This window comes from Neolamprologus brichardi, chromosome 10 (assembly GCF_056152115.1).
Source record: "Neolamprologus brichardi isolate AB-2024 chromosome 10, ASM5615211v1, whole genome shotgun sequence".
In the NCBI taxonomy this organism is placed as follows: domain Eukaryota; kingdom Metazoa; phylum Chordata; class Actinopteri; order Cichliformes; family Cichlidae; genus Neolamprologus; species Neolamprologus brichardi.
The window spans coordinates 5496124-5523746 of NC_142113.1; the positions used below are offsets into that span (position 1 = coordinate 5496124).

The 27623-nt window shown below is 40.2% G+C and overlaps 1 protein-coding gene across 2 annotated transcripts in view; it reads left to right on the plus strand.

The window, feature by feature from the left end:
* Positions 1-27623, plus strand: part of LOC102776043 (protein turtle homolog B-like) — a 161858-nt gene that overhangs the window by 82756 nt on the left and 51479 nt on the right. For both annotated transcript variants that reach the window (XM_087847107.1, XM_087847106.1), the window contains exons 6-12: positions 5552-5693; positions 11911-12056; positions 18449-18591; positions 18819-18959; positions 20030-20146; positions 20690-20840; positions 21768-21891. In XM_087847107.1, the coding sequence (XP_087703233.1) occupies positions 5552-5693; positions 11911-12056; positions 18449-18591; positions 18819-18959; positions 20030-20146; positions 20690-20840; positions 21768-21891 (964 nt within the window). The remainder of the gene's footprint in view (positions 1-5551; positions 5694-11910; positions 12057-18448; positions 18592-18818; positions 18960-20029; positions 20147-20689; positions 20841-21767; positions 21892-27623) is intronic.

A 27623-nucleotide genomic window follows, 5' to 3' on the forward strand; every position in this document is an offset into this window, starting at 1 on the left:
TGCAGCCAAGAAGAGTGCCTGACGAGCCCAGTTGTAAGTAAGCTATTAAGACTCGACTGTACACCGTGTTCGTGTTTTCCTCCAAAAACAATAAGTTCTGTTGGAGCAGCCTTTCAACGCCTCTCTCTGTCTCTTGCTAGCAAAGTTGACCCAGACAACAAAGTAAAGCTAGTTTTCAGCTACGAGCCCGACACAGAACCCACCGTATTAGCCAGAGGTCCCTTTACTACAGTTCGGAGCCGCGGACCTTCAGTAACAGTAATAAATCACAGCAATAGTACATTCACATAGTTGTAAACAGCATGATAATATATTAAGTAATCCAAAGTATTCAGAATACGTTACTCTCATTGAGTAACGTAACGCAATACGTTACAGAATACATTTTGGGGCATGTATTCTGTATTCTGTAATGGAATACATTTTAAAAGTAACCTTCCCAACACTGGTTACGTTGCAACAATTGTTGTGTATTTCTCATGAAAGGTTGTATAGACATTCAAGTTCATTTAATGAACATCTATAATGACTTTTCTAAACTTTATAGAATTCGTAGTTTCTGAATTGGCAGACTGCATAAAAAGTTTGCAAAATCCAATATGCAGAACTATCTGCTGTGATGACCCCTTATGACTAACAGAACAACAGAATATATGGGTTTTTATAGAATTTTTAGTTCCTGAATAAATTTTATGGTATGAAATAGTAACAATTATATGCTAACTGATGAAGGTCTGTCATCCAAGTGGTTTCTAAAACATCAGAAAAGGACCCTGACTTCTGTAATTGTTCAGATGAGCTCCTCTGAGTGTGACTTCACAGATGGAAATGAGTGGCTCCCAGACAACATTATGTTATCTTGTTTTTAATATTTTTTACTGACTTCATGCGTTCATCAAATCTGTTGGATGAAATGGGTTTTCTCACTTCATATGGTGGTTGTTAGTAGTTTTTATTTGTCACAAAACAGGCAGGCACAATGTTCACAGAGATCACGTTTCTCTATGTGACTAAGCACCAAAACACGGGCCGAGCGGTTGTTTGACCCATCCTGTATAATTTATGGGAGAGATGGATTAATAGAAGCCCTCCTGGAAAGCCACTGAGCAGCAGATCAGCTAAAAGACTCCTGTGCCAACAAATCTCCAGCACTCAGCTGGTTCCAAATAGGGCGTGTTGGCACCCACACAAACAGACACTCACTCACACACCCCCACTCAAACGCCAACAACACAGTGAGCCAGCACAGGCCTAATCGTGGTTGTCCTGCTAAGGGCCTGGCAGATGGAAATGCTGTGCCTGTTAAAGGATCAGGCTGTGGGCTACAGATCAGAACTAACATATGAGACTAGCAGTTTTAAGTTGCGACACTGGCTCTGAGTGTGTCTGTGTGTTTGCGTGTGTGTGCGCATGTTGGTGATATTCTTTAAAGTCCATCCTTGAATGAAGCCAAGTTATGAACAAAGTGGAAATTCATTCATAAGTGTGTGTGTGTGTGTGTGCATCATTAGGAGAAAGTCAAAGGTTATTCCAAAGCAGCTGTTACAGTGTAGATGCTGGGGTGGGGTGGGGGCTCCTTTGTCTGTATTTGATGGTCTGTGTAATATTAGTAGGTTGATTTTAGGGTTTTCATATTACAGGGATTTCAAAGAGAAGGGTTAATTTGCTGGCAAGGTACTGTTCTGTTTCTTCAGCTCTGTCAGCCACTGTCTGTACTCTTTGCTGAACCTTTCAGTCTTTTATATCAGCGGTCTCCAACCTTTTTTGCGCCACGGACCGGTTTATGCCCGACAATATTTTCATGGACCGGCCTTTAAGGTGTCGCGGATAAATACAACAAAATAAAACTAGTACCGGTACTGAAAAAAAGAAAATTTATTCATAACACACGTGAAAAGACCCAGGAAAACCGAGTAAACGATAAAAACGATAACGATATTTCACACCTGAGCCTCAACTCTCGCGGCCCGGTACCAAACGACTCACGGACCAGTACCGGTCCGAGGCCCGGGGGTTGGGGACTGCTGCTTTACAATATAAAGCGCACCTATCAAATGAAATTATTACTATTATTATGATTGCATTATGCTGCATTATACTATGAATGTGTTACTAAACGTAAAGTTATATATAAACAATAAATAGTATTTTCCAGCAAGCAATAGCTCATACTGCTGAAGCTTAAACATCCAATAGAAATGGTTGAAAGAGTCCTTACAGTGCATGTGAAGTTAACCTTTGTAACCATAAAGACTCATAACAAATAATACATGAATAATTTTTCAGCTGAAATAAAAATACATGTTTTACTAAATATAATGGTGTGTAAAGTAATTCTGCCAAACTGCAGGTCGGTTCATGTGTCAGCTTCTCTTTTCTAGAGAAAATAAATAATTCAATTCAGTTTCATTTTTATAACGTCAAATCACATGAACAGTCGCCTTGAGGCATTTCATATTGTAAGGTATATAATAATAACGACATTAATGAAGAAGTAGTTTTACTGCAGGTTTTACAATCCCTCGTAAACACAAAATAAACTCCATTATTCTGATTCTTTGTGACAGATTTCCAGTTCATTGGGAAACTATGTCTATGAATAAAGAACATGATTAGCCCTGCGTATTGTGGCTCATCAGCAAATAAAGGTGCTCACGTGGGACTGCTGGCAGGTTTTTTTCATTACTCCATTAACCTTTAGTAAATTCTTTGTCTCTATGTAGTTATTTAAAGAGAAAATTCTCTTCAGCATTCAATTCAGTTGACTTCAGCTTTTTGTCACTTCGGACAAAGTCGACATATTTAAATGAGGTCTTCTACATTAAGACTTTTTACATTTACATCATATCTTGTTTTGAGTAATATTGTCACATTTTTAAGGACCCATAATAATAAATAACAAATCCTACTACCTACTCCACCCCACTACTACTACTATCTAGCAGAAAGCGGTAAATACTGTATTTGCAGATAAAACAGTGTGATTATAGATCTGGTTATGGTCAGAGGGAGGAAATGATTGCAAATCGCAGTGTGAATACATCCATGCTTGCAACGAGGATCCATCTGGCACAGCAAGGATCACTCAATAAATTTTCATAATCCTTTACTGAGTGCAAAATAAGTATGTGACATGGCTCTGAGGTCTGCAGTGACATTAAGAATTCAGAGTAGAGGTGGTGGTGTTAAGCCATGCATTAGAGTCTACGGCCAGAAATATCCCAATGTGACCCCAAGCCAGCGCATGCCAACTAAATCCTACATAATCAATATTTGTTCTGTAGACCTATGATATATGATTCATGCTTTGTGGTTTTAAGTACCAGTTAAAAAACTGTAACTGTAACCTTGGTCAATCCTTAAGTCTTTAATGTGTCTGATGCACATGTTAAATCATCATTACATAAAGTACACCATGCCTATTTCTACATTTCGGCATGACAACTCACGATTCAGTGGACAGGAGTGGATTTTTCAGATGTGAAATGTCCTTGATGAAGGTCTCGTGACATTAAAAAGTCAGCTGCGTACAGATTTGAGTTGACACATAATTAGTTTGTATTAATTTCAACATTTTACTGGTAGCTTCCTTGAAAATGCATTGCGGCTGCTGCCACACCAATTAATTTTCATGAGGAGCAGAACAAGGTGAACTGCTTTTGGTCACAAATTGAACCTGCCTAATTCATTGAGTCGCATGAATGTTTCTCTCACTGTCTGGTGTGAGAATTCAGAAGAGGACAGTTTGTCCCCATGTGACTTGGGGTTTGCGGGGACATGGGAGAAAAAAAAATTAAGACGGACTTTTGCGAGATCTCGCAAAACAAACTCGGGATCTCGCAAAACTTTTGCGAGATCTCGCAAAAGTTGAATTCCAACAATGGCGGCAGCTACTTAGCTGTAATATTACTCTTTCTGGGTCACAAAATACACTTTTAAGATATTTTGAGGTGTGAATGTAGTTGTGTAAACGTCAGATACCTGCTCGGTTTACAAGACATCACATATTTGCAAAAGTGCTCCGACGTTTTCGGAGATCTGACACCCACTAGCTCAAAGCTAACGGGAGGTCGAGACCTACTACTGCCGGGAAGAACACCGCTTTCCCGGCACATCGTGTCTCGACCTCCCGGTCAGATTCGAGCTGGCGGCCTCCGAAGAATGCAGCTAAAAGTTTTGCGAGATCCCGAGTTTGTTTTGCGAGATCTCGCAAAAGTCCGTCTGAATTTTTTTTCTCCCATGTCCCCTGTGGGGCTCCGTAAAATACAGCCATATGCACACAACAGAATTAACTCTTAATAGCAAAATCGTCTAATTTAACTTTGCAAAAAGTAACAACTTGTCGTCCCAAAAGGTTGATTCTTTCCATCTGGACCAAGCGTGGAAAGCGAAGAAATCATACCATATCCAAGTGACTTCTTCAGTCTCAGCTGACTGCAGGTTTCCCCAACCTTATAAACACTACATTTGCATAATGACCGAAACCAACCCACTGAATGAACAAAGGGCTGTGAGGTCAGTTCCTTGATCATTAATATATGAATTGTCATGACCATTGATCAACAACCATTAAAATGTTTCTCCCACTGAGAACGTCCAGAATGAACAGAATCAACCTTTTGGGATTTATCTACCTGGATAATTAAGCAAACATCAAGACAACAAATTGTCATATTTTTGCATTTACCAGAACCAGGCAGCAGACTCAGACCACAGTTAAGAGGTTCAAAAGATTTATTCACAGAACAGAAAAGATTAACGATACGCAAGTGTAATGGGGAACTGGGAATGGTGCTGTCAGACAAACTCTGGAGGTTTATGAAAGTAGGGAAATAGATAGCGTGGCATCCTTGTACATGCAGTGCTGCCATCTTCTGTTTTAGTCCGTTATTACACTCTTAAATCCTGCTACTTATTCCTGCGTCTTTTGTGATCTTACAAAGCTTCAAACGACGTGTCGACTTTTAAATCAGTCGTCGACGATTTTGATAGTCGACGTAATCGTGACTAGTCGACTAATCGTGGCAGCCCTACTCAGGTGGCAGAGCAGGTCAGCCACTAATCAGAAGGTCAGTGGTTCGATCCCAGGCTGCCTCCTGGCTGCATGCTAAATATCTTTGGGCAAGATACTAACCCCATGTTTGCCTACTGGTGGTGGTCAGAGGGCCCGGTGGCGCCAGTGTCCAGCAGGCTCGCCTCTGTCAGTGTGCCCCAGGGCAGCTGTGGCTACAATGTAGCTTGCCATTGCCAGTGTGTGAATTGGTGAATGTCTGAATGTAGTGTAAAGCGCTATACAAATGCAGGCCATTTACCATAAATAATTCTCATTCTTAAATAATTTCTAATGAAAGCATATTTAATACGAGCATCCGGTGAGCCGCACCACAGCATTAGTGGTTCTGTTGTTTCATCTTTTAAATGTCAGATTTCATTCTAGAAAAACAGATGTCCTGTCAAGCAAAATATTATATATGATAAATGTTTATTAGAGCTGCCAATGAAAATATTTAGTCTTGTGTTTGTTTAACTGATTCTGTGTGTTTCCCACCAGGCCCCCCGTTTATTATATCACCACCGGAGAACATTACAGTGAACATCTCACAGGACGCCTTCTTCACCTGCCAGGCAGAGGCCTACCCTCGCAACCTAACCTACACATGGTTCTGGGAAGAGGACAACGTCTTCTTCAAGAAGTAAAGTTATGATCGGGTTCATTACTGTTTGCTCTATCACTCACCTGCTTGTACAGTATAAGAGTCTGTGCTGTGTTGTTTTTGTGGTGATATTCAGCACAATAACTTCTTAAATTGACTTGCAACAGACTCATTGTCACCTCTAAGTCGTAAAAGGCCAACGTTGTGTCACCTTGCCGGGCAGGCGGGCAGCATGGATAGCCGAGTTTGTGAATACAATAAATCGTAGGCCATGTAGAATTTTGAAATTCATAATATAGGTGCATATAATCTCAGATGAGTTTAAAACTTAGTGACCTTGAGCTAACAGTCAAGGTCAGAGGTCAAGTTTTCTGAAAATATTGTGAATCCAGAACTTTCACATTCATGCCATAGGTGCATCTACCTGCCATCAAGAGTTGTGTATGGAGGTGTCTAAGTTAGATGAAAAGGTAGACGTAATAGATGGTCAAAAGCTAGCATGAAGGTTTAAGGTTTTTAGGCATTAGACATGAAAATATTTGATACCTTTGCCTTTCAGAACTAAAACCCCTTACTCTATGCTCAGCGGATAAATAATGAATGACTACCAAAACAACAGTCTAGTGTTTTCTCATGTCACGCTTGTACATGACAGCTTTTATAACATAGCAGCAGAATTCTTCAATAATTGATGAAACTGATTATTTATTAAGAGATTTACTCAGAGGCGAGTGTGCCTTGTGCCTGTAATTAAACAAGGCTTCAATGACGAAGTAAGTTTTACAATCCAGCAGCATTTTAGCTTGTGAGAAGGCTGAGCGCTTGTCTTTCACATCGTTAAACTTTTGAACTCGCTGCTGTTTTCTAACAGTATTGTCACTTCCTGTGGTGCATTAGATTATAGATAGATAATACTGCTCCAGCACTTATTTTTGTAACTGCCTTCTCACACCATAAAAATTCGTTGTTGTGAAATTCAGAAAAGTTTGTATTTTATGTCCAACAGCTTTAGTTTTAAGACACCCATGACTCATGCAAATATTTTTATTTATTTCTATAACTACGTGTACAGATCATTAACCTCCTAGGACCTGGCGTCCACATATGTGGACATCACATTTTGAGTTATTTAGACCAAAATACTAAATTTTGCTCTACAAGGGCCTGATATCCACTTACGAGGACATTATACTGCTACTGTTCTATCAAAATTTTCAACGAATATCCTCATATGTGGATCTGATTTTTCATAAATCAAAAATAAGTTTTAAAAAAATCTGCTAATTCTTTGTTTTTACATTCATCGGGCCTCAATATGCCCAAATATCAAAGAGAAATTAAAAATGCATGCCGTGGAAGAGTTCGGGTCTTAGGAGGTTAAAGGAAAAAAAGTATATGAGAAAACTTACATGAGTATACAGACAGACGTATCTGTGGCTAAAGGTTCATTTTAGATTGCTTGAAGTTAAGTCAGGTTTATAATTCACATTCCCACTTGCATCACATTACATCAAAACTGCTTTAGTGCACTGTTTTAGAAGAAGACAGAGTTTACAGGGGTAAAGGCAGTACTATTACCATTAAAAGCCTGATCACAGTGTGGAGCCTTCCTTATTTTTCAGAGGAATTATAGGTTAAGGCTAAAACAAGTCTCCTCATTTGTTGTTGATAGTACCCTAACCTTATTCAGTCAGAATATGGGTTTTTAGCTTTTCTCTGCAAGTCTTTGCAATCAGAATAGGAAAAAATAGACATTTGAACTAATATGAATACAAAAACTCTTATTTACATAGAAATCCTTGTTAGAAATAGAAATATAAAAATTGACAAGTGCAGCTGATGGTGTGTTCTCTAATGGTGTTTGTCACAAACAACATTACAGGTTAAAAAAAAAAAGAGTATTGCAAATCTGTACAAACCATAAGACTTCTGCAACAATTTCCTTTTGACAGGCAGGACCAAAGTAATGATGTTCAGCAATAATACACAATGCCAAGAAGAAAACTACACACAGCACATCGGTACTATCTGTAAGCATGGTGGTGGAGATTGTTGATTTGGGCCTGTTTTGTTTAGCCACAGTTTTGCGTGATGATATCTTACAGTCACTGAGTTGACAAGAATAAACTCTGTGTACCAAAGTATTCTGGAATCAAATGACAAGACATGCAAAAATGTTTGTTTCCATTTTTAATTTGGACACAAGAGCTTTTACAAATACAATATCAAGTTTTACTTTAAAAGCTTTATGCGTACTAGATAGCCCAGAAGTTGGATAACCAAAAGCAGAATGACATTTAAATCTACCTTGTTGGTTTCTTTCCCGTCCCATCCTGTCATGTACTGTGTGTGGAAGGCAGGATTGGACCCACACACAGTCCCACAGACAAGATTTAAACACAAAAAACCTCAGCATTACAGAACTGAACTGTAAAACCTAGGAACGAACTATGAACAGAACACAGTGTGAGGGAGATTGCGACGACGAGCATAGGAAGACACAGACACCAAATACAAGAGGAAACACAGCTGGCACTAATTACACTGACGAAACGGGGAAGAGCAAAACAGAACACACACTGATGAGAGACTATGGCTGTATTCAGGGTCTGCAGCCTTAAAGGCCGCATTTTAAGGCCGATTACGTCACCGCGACGAAGGCTGTCCCAATTCGAAGGCTGCTCGAAATGCGGCCCTCAAATGCGTCCTTCATTTCCCTGAATTTTAAGGATGCGGCGGTGTAGATTTCGTGGCCTAACATATCCCAGAATGCATAGCGCGGCGGTGGGTGTGGATAATTTTGCTGAAAAAAACAGCGGATGAGGGGCGCCGAAAAGTAAACTTTTAAAAGTACTGAATATTATGTCACTTATTTATGTGCAAATGTTTAATAACGAAGAACATTAAAACATTACTGTTGGCCACATGTCGGCAAAGTTATGTGACATTAGTGACGTTTGTACTAACTTGGTTTTAAAGCCTTTACTTTAAAATATACGCCGTTCAGTAGCTGACCTTAATCTGACAGAGAATGATCAAAGCTCATGTAGAAACAAACAAACAAATGAACAAAAGATTTTCTCCTTCATTTCTGTCAAACAAAGCTGTTAGTATCATGGTTGCTAGGCAACCTGGGCAGCGCAACGGAGGCTAGACCGTCCCATTTCACAAGCCTCGCACTTCCGGCCTTAGCGGTCTTTAAGTACGTGGCCCTTGAGGATCGTTGAGGCTGCGTACTTTAGGGCTGCAGACCCTGAATTGGGATACAGCCAATCAAAGCAAAGCAGGAAGAACGCAGACTGAGTAGGACAGGGGTGTCCAACTCCAGGCCTCAAGTGTCAGTGTCCTGCAGGTTTTAGAAATCCCCCTGGGTCAGCACACCTGAATCAAATGATTAGTTCATTACCAGGCCTCTGGAGAACTTCAAGACATGTTGAGGAGGTCATTTAGCCATTTAAATCAGCTGTGTTGGATCAAGGACACATCTAAAAAATAAACACCAGATATAATCATACTGGGCAAAGAAATATAAAATACACAGAGAACTTAATAAATAAAAAAGACTCAAAGAACCAAAAGACAAGAAACTCAAAATGCTGGGTGAGAAAAACTAGAGGTGGGAATCACCATACATCCCACGATACAATATTATCACAATACTTAACGCACGATACGATATTATTGCAATTTTTTAAATATTTTGCAATATTCAGATTCTGTACATAAAGGTAAACTTTATCAATATTCATTTTATCTAATATCAAAGTCTCACACTCAGTCTTTCTCTCATTTCAGTTTTATTGTTGACAAACTGAACGGTTTGTATTACAGTCTAGTCCAACTTAACTGAATCAACCATCTGGTACAATTATAGCTATTCTGAACTATGCAGTTTATGAAAACTATGCAGCCCCTTCAGCAACTGAAGAATTTGAAAGTAAATTAAAACAAAATATAATTTTACATTAAATAAAAAAGTTTTAAACTTAAAATAAAACATGTCTTAAATTAAAATAAGTAAACTGTCATGTTTATTGCTGCCAAAAAAAGTTAAACACATTTGGACAGTGAAGGAATGTCAGGATTCTTGCTCAGAAAAAGGATCAACATGCTCTGAAGTCAGAGCACAAAAACCTTTTTTGTAACAAAGTATCGATTTCTGCTGTCCCTGTATCGATACATTATTAGCAAACAAAATATCACGATACTACACAGTATCCATTTTTCCCCCACCCCTAAGAATAACCCAGGACTGTGATACATCCTGTATTTTCCCACTCTCTCTTTCTCCTCCCTCCTCTTTTTTCCACCTTTAATGTCTAATAGAAGCGAAACAACTGAGAATTGAAAAAAAACAACAACCTCCAAACACCTTTTGAATGACAAAAAGGATTATGGTTGGATGAAGGGGCAGCTGAGAAATCTGCAGCACTGTGTCTGACGCTAAGCTAAGCATGAACCCGGACCTCTGTGATCCTCCTCTTCCCTTCTGGCACAGAGTTACAAACTGAAGGGTTTATAGAGTTTTTGTCTGAAATATACGATGTGGTACTGGCATCAATAAATCCCTCAACCTCACACTTAAATCATTTTGTGCTGTAGGGTAGTAAGTAACAAGCATGGGGAAGTACATGCTCCTGTGATTTCCAGCTACCTTTGAAGCCTGTAGACTTATAGTTCCTCTGCAGCCAGCTGTGAATCACGACTCAAGCTACATGTTACACACAAGTCAAGGTTACATATCCGCTGGGAAATAAGCAAAAAAGAGCAAGTTAAATATAGAGGTTAAATACAGGGGTCTTATATCATCAATGAATGACCAACATATGTGTGTATCTGTCAATAATGTCATTGACAAACGTTCAGCAACTGGTGTGTAAAGCTTCAGTGTGGAAGATTGCTACAGTGGACTAACTACTACAGCAGCCACGACTTCTGAGAGACAAGCTGGAGCTATCAGGAGTGGACCACCACATGTCCCAGTGGACACTGGACTACCTCACAGAACGTCCACATATGTGAGGACACAGGGCTGTGTCTCTGACATGCTGGTCTACAGTACGTGGGCCCCACAGGGAACTGTGCTGGCACCGTTCCTCTTCACCCTCTTCTCCATCAACTCCCCACGCTGCCACCTACAGAAGTTCTCTGACGACTCTGCCATAGTCGGCCTCATCACAGGTGAGGAGGACTCAGAGTACAAACAGTGGACTCTGGACTTTGTAGACTGGTGTCAGCAGGACCACCTGCTGATCAACGCCAGGAAAACCAAGGAGTTGGTGGCGGACTTCCGGAGACGCAGACCCACCACACTGACACCGATGAACATCCAGGGAGTGGATATTGAGATAGTGGACTCTTATAGGTACCTGGGTGTTCACCTGAATAATAAACTGGACTGGAGCCACAACACTGATGAACTTTACAGGAAGGGTCAGAGCAGACTCTACCTGCTGAGGCGGCTGAGGTCATTCGAAGTCCAGGGAGCGCTTTTAAAGACCTTCTATGACTCTGTGGTGGCATCTGTCATTTTTTACAGTGTTGTATGTTGGAGCAGCTGAGAGGAAGAGGTTGGATAAACTCATCAGGAAGGCCAGCTCTGTTCTGGGATGCACCCTGGACCCAGTGCAGGTGGTGGGAGACAGAAGGACTGTGGCCAAAATAACATCTCTGATGGACAGAGTCTCCCACCCCATGCATGTAGATGTTGCTGAACTGCAGAGCTCCTTCAGTGACAGACTGCTGCATCCTCGATGCACGAAGGAGCGTTTCCGCAGGTCCTTCCTCCCTGCAGCTGTCAGACTGTACAATCAACACTGCTCCCAACAATCATAGATGTTTACATCTGCGCTGTAACTGCAATAATTTAATCAACCGATTCGCACTACAACCTGGGTTTGCCTCTTATCTGTAGTTAATTTTATTTAATTTAATAACTGTATAGTACTCTGTTTATAGTAACTATTGTCCTAAATGTAGATGTGTAAGAAAAAAAATTGTGTATGTTTCTGTTCTGTGTCCTGTGTACTGTTTGTTTGTATATGTGTCTTTCTGGCTGCTGTTACAACCAAATTTCCCCTTGTGGGACAATTAAAGGATTATTCTATTCTATTCTATTCTATTCTATTCTAACTGAGTCTTATGTTGGACCAGAACCTGGATTATAGTGAAATGCCAGCCCTCTTTTGTAGTCAGATGACCTAATATCATATAAAGCATGGCTGACTGATCATTTCCCGTTTCTTCATCTTTACAGTGACCTAAAGCGCAGAGTCAGTATTCTCATAGATGGCTCCCTAATAATTGCCCGCGTCAAGCCAGAAGATGCTGGGAAATACACGTGTGCTCCAAGCAACAGCCTGGGCCGACCACCGACTGCCTCTGCCTACCTAACAGTGCAATGTGAGTGCCCTGTCTCTCTCTTTTTTTTACTTTCTACATAGCAGTGGTGTGTGCTCTAGTCTGAGGTGCTGTTAAATGAACATTTCTGCAGCAGGATGAAATCTTGCTTATCCTTTCCTGGGCCAGCACCCATGAGAGACAGTTTCATCACAGCTTTTGATGGTTGTTGCAACTTTTTCTGCATTTTGCAGAAGCTTTCAACTGCATTTAATAAACATTTTACACACTGAATGACTTTCATGTCTTAACTCTTTCAGTCAATATGATTCAGATCCCAGGTTCAGTGTGTATTTATAATAAAGTATTATTTTCCTTGATATCCGCTGTATCACCATGCTGGCACCTATGGGCAATTTAGAATCAGCAGTTAACCTAACTCCTCTAACTGCATGCTTTTGGGGTGTGGGAGGAAGCCTTTCTGTGTGTACAGTAGTCTGCATGCTCTCCCTGGCCAGCTAGCATCCAGTCTAACTCAGGACCTTTTTGCTGTGGGGTAATAGTGCCAACCACCACACCGCCATACTGCCTGAGCTTATAATGAGATGTTGTTTTTATCACCAGCTTGCTGTCAGCTTTCCGCAGATACAGTAGAAGGATTACATGTCCAATCAGGAATAAAAGACAGAGTTTATGTACATTTGATTGCATTAGAGCTTCAGTTCAGTTCAGGAGACGAGGCTTCAGGTAAAGCAGTGTTGGGGAGTAACGGAATACATGTACCTCCGTTACGTATTTAAAATACAAAATATGAGTAACTGTATTCCGTTACAGTTACCGTTTAAAAAGGTGGTATTTAGAGTACAGTTACTTTGTTGAAATAAATGGATTACACGGCGGCACTTCCCTGTTTCATATTGTGGCGGGTCAGGACTGTTTGGGTTTTGTTTGACAGCTACGTTCTGTTGTTCCAGGCGGCAGCGTTACGGTTGCCATGGTTACAGGGTGACGCTCTCTCTCTGCGTGTTTCCTGGGTGAGAGAGGCCTTTTTGTTGTTGTTGTGCTAAGCTAATAGGCAGAATGCTACAGGTATAGCTCTAAAGAATGTAGCATCATAGGCAGTGTAGTCCGTGCTGCAGGGAGAATGGACTGCCATACCCGATATGTGTCTGTGAGCGAGGGAGGGAGAAAAAGGAAAAGTACGAGCTGTCATCGAGCAAAAACGGGAGCTGGAAGCATGTAAATATAATAATAACCACTGCAGCCAAGAAGAGCGCCTGACGAGCCCAGTTGTAAGTAAGCTATTAAGACTCGACTGTACACCGTGTTTGTGTTTTCCTCCAAAAACAATAAGTTCCGTTGGAGCAGCTTTTCAGCGCCTCTCTCTGTCTCCCGCTAGCAAAGTTGACCCAGACAACAAAGTAAAGCTAGTTTTCAGCTACGAGCCTGACACAGAACCCACCGTATTAGCCAGAGGTCCCTTTACTACGGTTCGGAGCTGCGGACCTTCAGTAACAGTAATAAATCACAGCAATAGTACATTCATGTAGTTGTAAACAGCATGATAATATATTAAGTAATCCAAAGTATTCAGAATACGTTACTCTCATTGAGTAACGTAACGGAATACGTTACAGAATACATTTTGGGACATGTAATCTGTAATGGAATACATTTTAAAAGTAACCTTCCCAACACTGAGGTAAAGAGGGAGAGAATGAGAAGGAGATGAGCGAGGTGAGATCAGTGATAGTGGAGTCAGATGAAGAAGAGGAGAACAAGAAAAGGCAAAAGTGATGATATAAATGTAGTTTTGGCTGATTAACGTCTTGTTATTGATTATCATGACTTGAATATAACTAATAGTTATAGTGATTAACAGCATTTACTAGGTTGACCAACACTCAGAACAATGGGCAAGTCCAAGGAGCACTGTACCATCTGCTAAGCAAATCCGATAGGACGTAGGACGACCTCCAAATTCTTCAGCTTCACCTCAAAAGCTAGATAAATATTTGGACATATTTGGATGTTTTATATCATGACATTGATTACATTCGGTACTAAATTGGTAAATATATACAACTGTGGTTCTGTGGGGGAAAGAGTAAAATAAAGCATAAAACCCTCCAAAAAGGCACAACACTAAGACAGTGCAGAAGTCCAGTGCGCTGACTATAATAAATGGAGGGACCAATGGCCTTTGTGGGGTCACCAACACAGGGGCCACACTCCTAACTACAGTATCTAGATGGACGGATAAATATTTAGAAAAAACCTGTAGAGATGTAAGGAAGGGGTAAATTATTTATAGAGGCCAAACCTGTGTTTTACTGCTATTAAGTTGATCATTTTTTCTTGGAAGCATGGGGTTCAATAGAAGAACTGCAGTTTTTGGTTTGGCTTCATCAGCCCTGAATATTCACCATGAAGAAAGATTCACTTTATCGTTGTTCAGCGTCACTGACCCCAAATTGCCAAACAATGAGCATGAGTCCATATCCATTCCAGGTTGGTCAGTTGATAAAAGTTGCTATCAAACCACCAGAAATTAATAAATGCTAAAAAGACTTAGGTAATAATAATAGAGCATTAGAGGCAGTGTGAGAAAACTTCAACTTCTTTTTTTTAATTCAACATCTGTAACATTCACATGATTGATTGTAACCCATGTAGGTTTGAGAAAAACTTAGGATAGGTGATTGCCTTTGATTTAATTTTTAATAGATTTTCCCCATTTGGCGCATTCACATGGAAAAAAAATCTTCCAGTTTTGTAAAGTGCGCATATTTAAGGATGTGGGTAAGACAAAGCCGAATACTAACATGAGCCCTAGACGGGCTGCCTACAACTCCTCATCACTGTGCGTTGTTAAGAGGGGACACCAGTTTCTGTCCATCTGGGCTTGAGTCAAACCTGACACAGCTGTGAAACAGAAATCAACTGAAATGCTCTGCACCGTGGAATCACTTTGGACACTCGACTAGTCTCCCGCCTAACTCTGTTCCACTTCCCAGCCAAACATATAATCCCCTGCAAACACTGGTTTTGCCTCTCAAATGTACTTTTCTGTTTTATTTTGCTTCTGGTTGCTTTCTGCCCACATCCTCCCTTTCCTCCCCTTCTCTTCCCTCACTACTTCTTCTGATTTGTACCCATTTATGAATATTTATTCATATGCACACCAGCACGTCTCTGTCTCTTCCTCCTCCATCTTCATGATTATTACTGCCTCCTCATTTCGCTGTCCCATCATAAAACACTCTATCAGTCCATCAGTCACTCCCAGCTTGAGCCACTAAATAAAAGCATCTGGCTTTTATTTGCATGTCTCAGGACTCGGCCTTGTCTGCTGGTGACCGGCCATCGGCAGTAGTCAAGGCAACAGACAATTTGAATTCCCTCACTCTCCCGCCTTGTTAGATTGTGGTGTGTGTGTGTGTGTGTGTGTGTGTGTGTGTGTGTGTGTGTGTGAGAGAGAGAGAGAGAGAGAGAGAGAGAACAGAGGTAGGCAACAGCAGTCACAAGAGGGAGGGAGCAGTGAGAGGAGAGGGGATTACATCATTGCTGTAGGACCACTTTTCTGTTTGACTGCAGAGGGCTCTCTCTTTTCTTTCTTTCCTCTTATTCTCACCTCTTCCTTTTTTATCTCTCTCTATCAATCCTCAACCACTCTCCCTATTTATGTCATTATTCTTTTTCATGTCTTATTTGGTTTAAATCTCTCTCCTCAGCTGTCTGTGTCTTTCTCCCCGAAGCGTTTGCCAGGGAATAACTTCCCCCAGAGCATCTTGTAGTGGGAACCAGCGTGTCGTGAGCGATAGGCTGTCTCAGATCTATATTTAGAAACTTGACTGTGGTGCCAGTGGCTGTGCTGCTCTGGGCTCTTTGTGGCAGAATGACGGTCGGCCAGAGGTTTGGACTTTAGAGGACAACTACTGTAGTACAAAGTTGTTTTGGTGACACGTCTCTTTTTCTTCCTCTCTCACCTGTGTTCTTTCCCACGCTCAGCCTCACTCGCCCTTCTCTCCATCGCTCTGCAGATAGCACTCCTCCCACTCGCACCATCTCTCCTCCTTATCACCCAGTGCTTACTGTGAAGCTTTCCTCCCTGACCTCATTCAGACATTACACTATTCTCACCCCTTTACAATTCCAGATTGGATAAGTTTTGCTTCCCTTTCCCTCCATCAGTCATCCTTTCTGTCCCAAAGAAACCAAGAGGCTGAGCTTGTTCATCATAGCAAATCCCTATTATTTGAGAGTTAAAATTGAGAGGGGAAATCTGGAAGGATGTCTGCTAAAGTAGAGACGATCAAATAACCTTGAACTAATCCAAGCCGCTCTGAATGATTGAATGAGGTAGTTTATGTGTCACATGATGTCACAGGAATTTGATTTTGTCTGTACTAACTGTGACTACAAATACATTTGAAAATCACAACAACTCGGACCTTACGTAGTAATATTTAGGTAAGGTTTGAGACTATTTATAGTTACTGGATACATTATAAGAAAAATGAACATATTAACATGCTGTTATGTTATTGCTTGAACACAGAGGTTCAAGATTGTTTCAGGTATGTGGTGGCACCTGTATCACAATTAGCATGTAATTTGTTCAGTTCTCTGACGAGACGAGCAGTGACGATCATGTTGAATTGAGTCGTTAATGAAGGTGTAATGTTTTTATACTGTGTGTGTGTGTGTAGCAAACATCTAGCGTAAAGTGACAAAAGCTTGTAAAACCTTGCTTTGGTTGCCAAACTGTTTTAGAATTGATCAAAGTTGCCTTATAATTCGATACTTTTTTATGTTTCCGTGACCACTGAAAAGAATATTGAAGCTCCATTCCTCATTCAGCCCAACAGGGGCTTCAAACTAACTGTTTAAATCTAGGTTAGTATCAAAGTACCTGACCTCTGAGAAGTCAGGCAATTTTTTCACTCATTTTCAGCCCAGTCCTTGCATCTGATCATTGTCAGAGCAATGTCTATTTGCTTGTTAAGCCATTTAAAACTGACCTATGAATAATTTAAGGATAAAAAACGCAACTAATTCAATAAATATATTAGTTTTCTATCTACACATAACAACCTATCAAAGATCTAACTTTTAATTGAATTTTTAGGCACTTTTTTATGTAAACATGCATAATTTCTTCCTATATTTTTAGCTAAATCTACATGAAATGCCAAAGTTAAGGCAATCATAAAATAGTATTATTCCACCAAAAAGATGCTGTGTGGCATGTCCTTAAAAACCTTAAGAAAACTGCTCAAGTGAAGCACAAAGATAGTAACAGTCAATCTACAGCATAGGGACAGTGTCTGAAAGTGTCCTTAAGAATATAAAAAAATCCACCAAGGACCTGACACATGCCCCAAGAGCTACATCTGACCCTTTCATTGATCCAGCTACTGATACCTCATCAGAAACGGTCTCAGGAGAAGGGTTGCTGTCAAGAAGCCATTCTTAAGAAAGGGAAAGGCTGAGGTATGTCAAATTACATAAGAACTGCACCGAAAATCAGTGGCAACAGGTTTTATGTTTATAAATGTTTGGTTCAAATTATCATCAGTTTGACAAGAAGCATGGTACATTGAGTGTCACAGCTATAAAACAGTGGAGGAGCTGTCATTTGGGACTACATCTCAACCATATGCTGTAGCTGTAGCTTCTAAATAGTAACTAAGCAGAGGCAGATGCGATGGTAGTATGATTTTTCTCACCTTTGGAAGACGTGGACCGAACATAGCATATTTCCCCAAATTCCTAAAATGTACCTTTACACATCAGACAGTGTTATGAAGAGCAAAGTCATCAACTACTTGTGATGGATGAATTAGCAAACAGACAGAATAGTAAACGTGTAATTTCCATGTACAGTCTGACATTTTGTCCAGCCTAATCAATTTCCATGGAAGATGCGATTTTGTGTAATTTAATCACCAGAAACCAATGCATCCATCTGAATCTAAAGTCATTTCAAGTCAACAGTGATGTCGTCCCTACATGTAAGCTTTGACAGATTGGAACAAAGACATGTAAAAGCATGTTATTAGTATTAATATTGTGTAGTAGATGTGCCTCAGGGGAGCTGAAAACATCAAACAGCAGAAAATAGCCGATCGTACTGACATTCATTTTCCAAACAATACTTTTTAGGAAAAGAAAAGTTTTAGATTCTGAATATAATGAAGGTGCAGAGGTGTCTGACAATAACCAGGATTCACCAGACCAGATGTTCTTCATATACATAACTGGATTCATTTATTTATTTTATTTTATTTTGTCATTATTTCAATTATTTTGATGATGAGCCCACATTCTGTGAACAGCGCCCTCTCTGTTTCTCTGCACATCTACTAGAACAGCTAACAGGCATTGCGCTGCCACAAAGTGATGGTTTAGCATGTGGGTTATTCTCTCTTTGTGTTTTTTTTTTTTACCAGATCCTGCCCGTGTGGTAAACATGCCATCAGTCATCTACGCAGCCATTGGTCTGCCCGGCTTCATTCGCTGTCCTGTAGATGCCAACCCCCCTGTAACGCTGGTTAAGTGGAAAAAAGATGGCCTCCCTCTGCGGATAGATAAGGTGAGCCAGCGCTTTGCTGCTTTTGTCCCTTTCTTCCACTTTTCCTAACTTTAGACTGGAAATGAATGCTTCATTCCTGCTGTTGTGATTCCATATTAAGTGCACTTCTCTGTTTCTTACTCAAGAGAAGAGATTCAGGATTTTTTAAATCATATTTACTGACAACCATCACACTGGTAATCTGTCTACTCCTTCTTATCCGCTGAGCACAATTTCTCCATCCTTAGTACCCTGGTTGGAGTCAAATGGAAGATGGGAGCATCCGTGTGGCAGAGGTGACGGAGGACTCTCTTGGCACCTATACCTGCATGCCTTACAATGCCCTGGGTTCCATGGGATGGTCGCCTCCTGCTCCCCTGGTGCTAAAGGTACATATATTTAGGCCACATATGTGAATACTCAGCACTAGGGATGGGTATCGTTTAGGTTTTATCCGATACCGGTGCCAAACCGGTACTTTTGAAACGGTGCCGGTGCTTAAACGGTGCTCAAACCGGTGCTTAAAGAATGGAGAACACAAACTTTGTCCAAAAACCTCTCATGTTCAGCTGTTTTTTTGTAAAAAGATAACAATGTTAGCCTTTTCTGCAGCTATGGGGCATATATGGTATCACTCTTGGCTGGAAGCAGTGCTTAAACAATGGAAAAAACACAAACTTTGTCCAAAAACCTCTCATGTTTAGCTGTTTTCCACTTTTTCTTTGGTCATTTTAGCCTTTTTGTCCAGGGTGAAGGGAGTATCTGCCATCAAACAAGAAGACAGCCGCATGTAACTATGACGGTGTTTGCTAGTTCACCTTACATGCATTAATGTAATAACGTGGTTAGCCTACTCAACGTAAATTACACACGAACAACATTAAGCTACTCACGTAGAGAAGAACGGCTGCTGCTGCATCATCATCCTCATCATTTCTGCTACACTGGCAGGGCTAGGGGCCAGGACTCTCCTCTTCGGGTTTTTGGGGGATGTTGCTAACTCCGGGTCTGATAACAGGCAACCCACCCGCAGTAGATGTGCACGGTGTGAGGTCTCGCAGCAAGCTATCAAATACGGCACATTTCTTGGCTTTTAAAAAAAACGCTATGCGTCGCCAGGTGTTTCATCGGATATGAGGTGTTACCTCTTTTGCACAGTATCACAGTATCACCTTAAAGCACTTGTTGCAGGCTGCTGAGTTTGCATCTTTTGCTTTTTTTATTTATTTGAAATACAGGAACTATTTAGAACGCTTCAGATTAAATGAATAATATAGATAAACCTTCCCACTCTTTCCACTTTTTTGACAACTGCAACATGATGTTAATTTGCCCAGTTCAATAAATCTCACCCTGAATACGAAGGGCACAAGCATCCAACTGTCTCCAGGATTAAATGCAACTTCACTGATGTGTACTCTTCAGTGAAGACAGCTCTTCTCAATTTCTTTCTGGGCAGGACCCTCCCAAATTCTCAGTGGTTCCTGGAGGGGTATACAGGCAGGAGGCTGGAAGAGAACTGGTCATCCCCTGTGAAGCAGAGGGAGACCCTTTTCCCAACATCACATGGAGGAAGGTAAAACCCCTTGCACATCATACATCCTCCCTACATGTGCACAGCCTGTCCACTGAATCTCATGTGTAAGGCAGCTCATTAGTCGGTGCTTCTTGTTGTCACATTCACTGTTTTCCACTGAGGAACCTTCATTTCTAAAACCACTGTCTGTAGTGGATGCTCCGGTTTTAATTGCACTGTACTGTATGTCATTGTAGCATTTTTAATCACATTTTAATGATGTCTATAAAAAATGCAATCAGGGAACATATTAGATTCTCTCAATTGTTTTCTTAATCATGGGGTGTGTTTAATCCTGCTTACTGACTACTGTATGATTAGCTATTGTTTCTGTCTCTCATTTACTGAACACACATTTTATCATTTTGTATTGTTGCAGATGTCAGATGGTAGGTTGGGCTTTTTAGTAGCTGTTAAACTACTGGTTGGTTTTTTTTTTTGTTTTTTTAAAGTGTACATTTTGTATGACACATGCCAATGCACTGTTTTCTTTATCTTTTGCATTGGCTGGCTCTATCTTTCCATGCTCCGGGTGGATTGCAGGTAGGGAAGCCCAGTAAAAGCAAGCACAATGTTCTGCCCCGAGGCAGCTTACAGTTGAAGTCACTCACAAAGGAGGACCATGGGGAGTGGGAGTGTGTCGCCACCAATGTTGCCACGAGCATCACTGCCAGCACGCACGTCCAAGTCATAGGTACCTGAATACATAAATGCACATTCTCTTTCTTTAGCAACTATAGTGTTAGCTGTAGACCAAGGCCTCTTTCCCCAACAGCTTCTAATTTCTTACTGCCAAACTTTTCATTTTATGTTGCAGATTAAGATTAGTTGGCAATATTGTAGCAACTCTGAAGGAAAAGACTAAAAATGGTTATTTAGAGCCAGAACTGACTACATTTAATTAAATTGATGGTAGTGGGGAGGGAGGGTTGATCTAACTCATTATTAGAATACTAAATGCTAAGTTACTAGCTAACTGTAGCTAACTAGCTTAGAAAGTAGCATTTTGTTATGTGTTAGAGATTCTTGAACTGTTGGTTGAAATCTATAATTAATAACTAGAAAATGCATTTTCTGAAGAAAATACTGTGTGAATGCTAACCTCAACTCATTTCATTGCTGTTTTTCAATTCGGAGCTTATAGTTGCAATTCTCACACGTCCTTACAAAAGACGCAGGGGAACTTTTTCTTTAAACGATACAATACAGAGCAACAAAATGACACACTTCTGAACTGTTTCGCTCAGTAATTAGTTATAACTTGTCAAATTCCAAGAGCAGTCATTGGTCTTGTTTGCCTTTGTTCTTGCTGACCACTGTGCCTCATTTATGGATGTAAGCCAGTCAAATCAGCAGAATACAATGGCTGCATCCCACTGGCTCCAAATTATTTTCCTGTTTTTTTGGCTCAAGTATAACAAGTAAACAATGCAAACAATGCAAAAAAAATACATTGAGCCATTTTACTGGTAGTATTTACTATGCAGGTAAAATTTTACATTACTGGGCCCAACTCAGCTCACAATAAGTTTGTTTGACAGGTAAAATAAATGTAGTGTACCACAGCAGGGCAACTCGGTGACTAATGTGCCCTTTTAAAAATTGCTTTCCCTCTCTGCAGGCACAAGCCCCCACGCCCCCACCAATGTCCATGTGGCTGCGTTCTCCACTTTGGCCAATGTGTCTTGGGAAGCAGGATATAATGGAGGTTTCCAGCAGACATTCTCAGTCTGGTATGGCCATGTGTGAGTCATCCCAGCATGCTTTGCTTCCTGCTTTTTCTTCTTCCAATGTGTCCTCTGTTATTTCTGAAAATGTCTTTTCCAGGGTTGTGTTCAGAACAGTTGTGAAAACGTAGAGATGGAAAATACATGGAGTTCCAGTGTCTGTGAGTTTTCATCTCTGCTCTTGGACTTTTCTTGAGGAACACAATAAAAACAATAACAAAAAATACAGCAACTAAACTGAACTCAACCCAGACTTCTCTGTTCTGCTGCTGCTGCTGCTGCTGCTGCTTTGCCACTGCTTGACTAGGGAAAAGGCCTGGGTTAAAAATATGTGTTCAGTCTCACAAGATTTTAGCCATGGCAGGTACTGTTACATTTTGAATCACAATATTTTCTTTTCTTATATTCTTATATTTTCTTACATCTGAGATGTCCAAAATGTATAATGCAGTACAAAGTGAGTTGATGATGTGCTGCTAATCCTGGGTTGTTAAAGTCTACATGTTAAAGTCTATGGTGTTTAAACTTCTTCAGGGAACATGTGGTACTATTTTAACCCAGGTCTGCAAGGGAACCATTTGCATTTTGGATGATCGATGTGAACACTGTGTAGTTATTAGATGTCAAAGAAACTCCGGTAGACTGAAGTAGAATTTTTTTTTAAATCCAGTACTATAGAGTATTAATAGCTCAGCTGAACAAAATGTACTGAAAATATAATGACAAAAAATTTAAACAGACAAAAGAATTCACTCTGGTAGTTGCTCAAGATGCATCTCTACTTTATGAAGTACAGTTATTGTCAAACTAGAGACGCACGTAAGACACGAATGTCACGAGGTAAATCAAAGGGATCATGACAAGATGAATGAGAAATGTGAGAAGAAACAAAAAAATAACTAAACACATCTATTTTGAGCTTTAGATGTACTCCTTGATCACAATGAATGTCTAAAATATGCAGACTATTCACAGAATGCTGCAGCATTTCAAATCCCCATAAATGAATGGAAGTTGCTAAAGCCCGTGTGAGAGCAGAGCACCAGTGCTACATATGTACTGCCAAGGTCCACATAAATAGGAGAATAGATGACACAGACAAAAAACTTTACACATTTTGTTGTAACTTGTACGGTACATGTGCACTTAGCCATGTTAAACAAACTAAATGAATGAAAATCAAAATTTTCAAAATATCATAAGGCGCACTGGATTATAAGGCAGATTAAGCAAAACAAAACAGTCAGCTATGTCAAACTTCACTCAACTCATTCTTCTGGCTTCCTCCACTTCTGTACCATTGATTCATTAATGTTGAATTCTCTCGCAGCTGCTCTATTCCCATGTTGTTGCAGTATATTAATGATTAACCTTGTGTTGTGGATGGATTATCTCAGTTGTTCTCCTGACTGGAGTTTGGTCCGTTTACAGCATCCTGCCATGCGATTGCATTTGTCCCTAACCATCAGGAACCCTCATGTTAACTTTTATCGAGTGGAAAAAAGTTAGCATTCATCCTCCAGCTTCACTGTGCTAATGTTATGCTAACATAGCTGTGTCACTAGCGATCACGTAGCACATCATTATATACCAGCTAGTCCAACTTCAGTAACCCTACAAACGTCACTGCTGTTTAGTTTTCTGTCTTCATTTATGTTGGAAGTGATAGCAGAGCTGTACGTTTTAATTTCTACAGAAATCTCTCAGTCAGAACATGCTATATCATGCTTAGGCAGAAACTAGCGAGCTAACTTCCTGCTAACTTCTAACTCTGTTAAACTGACTAAATTCTGTTTTCATGGATGCCTGGATGTTAAACTTAACTGTTTACACCTGGTAAAGCAGAAACACTGATCATTTTTTTTAAAGATGAAAGAATTTAGACAGTTTTTAACTCTCAGTGATGCCGCAGTGTTCGTTTGACTTTGGGACCTGAAGCAGACGGAGTTTTGGACCCAGATTACTCCGCAAGGCTCCTGACTATGGTAGCCGTAATACTCCAACAATCCATCAAGCGGTGCGGCTATAGCTTATAGCTTACCCAAGTCATACTAAAACAATTTTTGACAGATTCTTGAGCACCATGTAGCACATAAAACCGGTTCAAGGTCAGTAAGCACAATCAGAATTCATACATAAGGCGCACCGGATTATAAGGTGCACTGTCAATTTTTGAGACAGTTAGAGGATTTTAAGTGCCCCTTATAGTGCAGAAAATACGGTACTCTGGTGTGTCTAAATGCTGAAGCCACAGCAATATAATTCTACAGTAAATGTATTAACATTCATCATTGTCCTGTATGTGATCCACACATTTAAAACTAAAAATTGATACACCAACAATTTAAGAATGTTGTTTGTTGCACGACTTAAATCCAGTCGTTAAGTCTGACGTCACTAGCCGTGTCTGGGCCTAAACTCCGCTGCAGGTCCATATATCAAACGATCACTATGGCATTACTGAGAGTTGAAAAAACTGTCTAAAGTCTTTCATCTTTAATAAAATGATCAGCGTTCTGCTCTACCAGGTGTAACAATTAAGTTTAACATCCAGGCATCCATGAAATCGTAATTTATGACATTTAACGGAGTTAGAAGTTAGCAGGAAGTTAGCTCGCTAGCTTCTATCTAAATACAATATAACATGTCCTGACTGCGGGGTTTTGGAAACAAATTAAAACATACAGCTCTGTTATCACTTCCAACATAAATGAAGATAGAAAACTAAATAGCAGTGACGTTTGTAGGGTTACTGAAGTTTGGCTAGCTGGTATATAATGATGTGCTACGTGACCGCTAGCGACACAGCTATGTTAGCATAATATAAACAAGCTAACTTTTTTTCCACTCAATAAAAGTTAACGTGAGTGTTCTCGGTGGTCAGGAACAAATGTAATCGCATGGCAGGATGCTGTAAAAGAACCAAACTTCAGCCAGGAGAACAACTGAGATAATCCATCCACAATACGAGGTTAGTCATTCATATACTGCTGCATGGGCTGGGCTGTAGTTACATCCTAAGGTTTTAAAAACTGAGCTTAAATAAATGATTAGCGGTAATAAAAGCCGAGGGAGGTCAACAGTGATCACTGACTGTTTTAGGAGTTTTTTGAGATTAAATAGAAGAAAATACAAAACATTAAACATGTAAACAACACAAAAGCCATATTAAACGCAGACTACTTTTGGCCCGGATGTAGGATTCATCACGTCATCACTTAACGACTGGATAGTGAAAGACATAAAGCGAGCATCAGATATAGTGCTGCTGCCAAAAACTAGCCTTGCTTATCAGAGTAGCAGTGGTAACCTCTCCAGTTCTATGGTTCTAGTTTAAGCGGTTCTATATCAAACTATTACCTGAAAATTTTGATTTCATTTTAATGTCTGAATTGAAAGAATAGTTTGTTAAAAAGGTTAATTAGCTTCATTAGAGAAATGCACCTATGAGACTGGTCATTCCCTAAAATGAAGGCTATATGTCACCTATCAGCTTTTCACCCGTTTCACAAAAACTACTCAAGATATACAGCAATTCAGTGAGTGATTTAGGCAAAATTCAGGAAAGGTCTCATGGTCTTTTTACAGTAATGCACCATGTTTTTGACATTATTGTCTAGAGGATGGGATAGTATATTTATCTGGCAGTTTAACAAGACTGTATTATGTGTTCAGCTTTTCAGTCTCTTCTGCTGGCACACGTAAAATCACTGTAAAAGAAAAAAACTGTAACATTCAGCTGTGCTTTTTATAGACAAAGTTAATACCACATGAAGTCTCTAATTAGGTGAGATAGTGCAATTTAGAATAATCCCTCTTAAGCAATTTTCCAGTCATTACACACAAGTTTGGGAGCACATTCACCGAAAAACAAATAAGACAGTCAAGGAAAATGTAGTGCTTTATTCCATATTCCATACAACCAGCTCTAATTTGAAGGGATTCCTCATATGTGTGGATTTCTTTATAGCACAGTGTTTACAACATTAAACACGAGAGTACTACTTGTACTTGCCACAAATCACACAAAATGCAAGTAAAGATTATTAGGGATCATTAGCTTAAACATCAGCAGTATTGCTGGTGTGAAGTTCATTTGATATTTATGATGCCGTGTTCACATCCACAGGATCAGGATCGACTAAATTAAGCCCCACATGCTTTCCACAACCCATCATACTTTAGTAACACAGTGATGAGACCAGAGAGCAGCACAGATAGAAAAACAAGGAGGCAACTGCTTCAATTAATATTAATTAATCTTCATACTGACAACAAGCATCAGATCCCTCTATACTTCTGCTGTCATTTAAAAGGGTCTTTAAACCTTTCCACGAGAGCTGATACACTTACTGATTGTTTAAAGCACTTTAGGGTACTAGTATAGGTCCAAACATCAGCACAGAGATGATTCTGAAAACCCTAAGTGGACACTGTTTTGCTGCATTCATGCAAGTCTAAACCCTGCCAGACAAAGGTGGAAGTTGTTCAAATAAGATCTGGAAATGAAACGGTTTTTTTGTGGGTTCACTTACAGTGCTGTGATATTTCCGCCCTTCCCCTTGACATACCTATGTGTTTAAGATCACCAAACTAATTTTAATATTAGGCAAAGAAAGCCTGAGTAAATACAAAATGCAGTTTTTCTGTAAAAGGCTGATGGGGCGGGTGACGTGGACACCCAAGTTTGTGAATGTCATAACTCGAAAACGAAGTGATGTAGGAGCTTCAGTTTAAGTGAATCTACAGAAAATCTCATAGGAAACCGTGACCATTGAGAAGGAAGTGACTTAGGACTAGAAATTGATACCAAAAATCCTGGATGAGTTTGAATCTCAGTGACTTTGACCTCAAGGTTAGGTTTCAGAGGTCAAGTTTTCTGAAAATCTTATGAATGCAATAACTTAAGAACAAGCAAAAGTAGGATCTTTAAAATTGATACCATATGTGCACCTACTAGGAGGCTAGGAGGAGGAGTACCATTGGCTGACACCAGTATTTTTTTAATAATGATTTCATTTATTAAAGGAAAAAAATGATTGTTCGATTGATGTCCTTCCTGGATCACCTCTCCCCACAAACCGTCTCTATGGACGAGCCAAACGAAGTAATGGAAAAATACATCTAATAATAATAATGGATTGCATTTACATAGCGCTTTTCGAGACCCTCAAAGCACTTTACAATTCCACTATTCATTCACTCTCACATTCACTCACTGGTGAAGGCAGCTACAGTTGTAGCCACAGCTGCCTTGGGGCAGACTGACAGAAGCGAGGCTGCCATATCACGCCATCTGCCCCTCTGGCCATCACCAGTAGGTGGTAGATGAAGTGTCTTGCCCAAGGACACAATGACTGAGACTGTCCGAGCCGGGACTCGAACCGGCAACCTTCCGATCACAAGACGAACTGCCAACTCTTGAGCCACGATCGCCCCTGAATCTATCATTCATTTGCATCATCTGTGCCTAATTCTATCCCCTTGGATGTGGATTTGTCTTCTAAGCGGCCATATGACTGACTCCCGTCACACTACGTGGCATGTATTCTTTGCTAGAGTTCGAAGTTTCCAAGTATGAGCCCATTCGTGCATCGTTGGACTCCTTGCCCTGGAGATTGAGTCTTTTTGGAGCCTTGGGTTTTGTAGCCGGTCTGTCTCTTTCGTCAGGTAACACCATAGTGCCACTGACCGTAGTCAATCAGTGTTCCAAGGCTGCCTATTTTGTTTCATTAGTGACTGCTCAACTA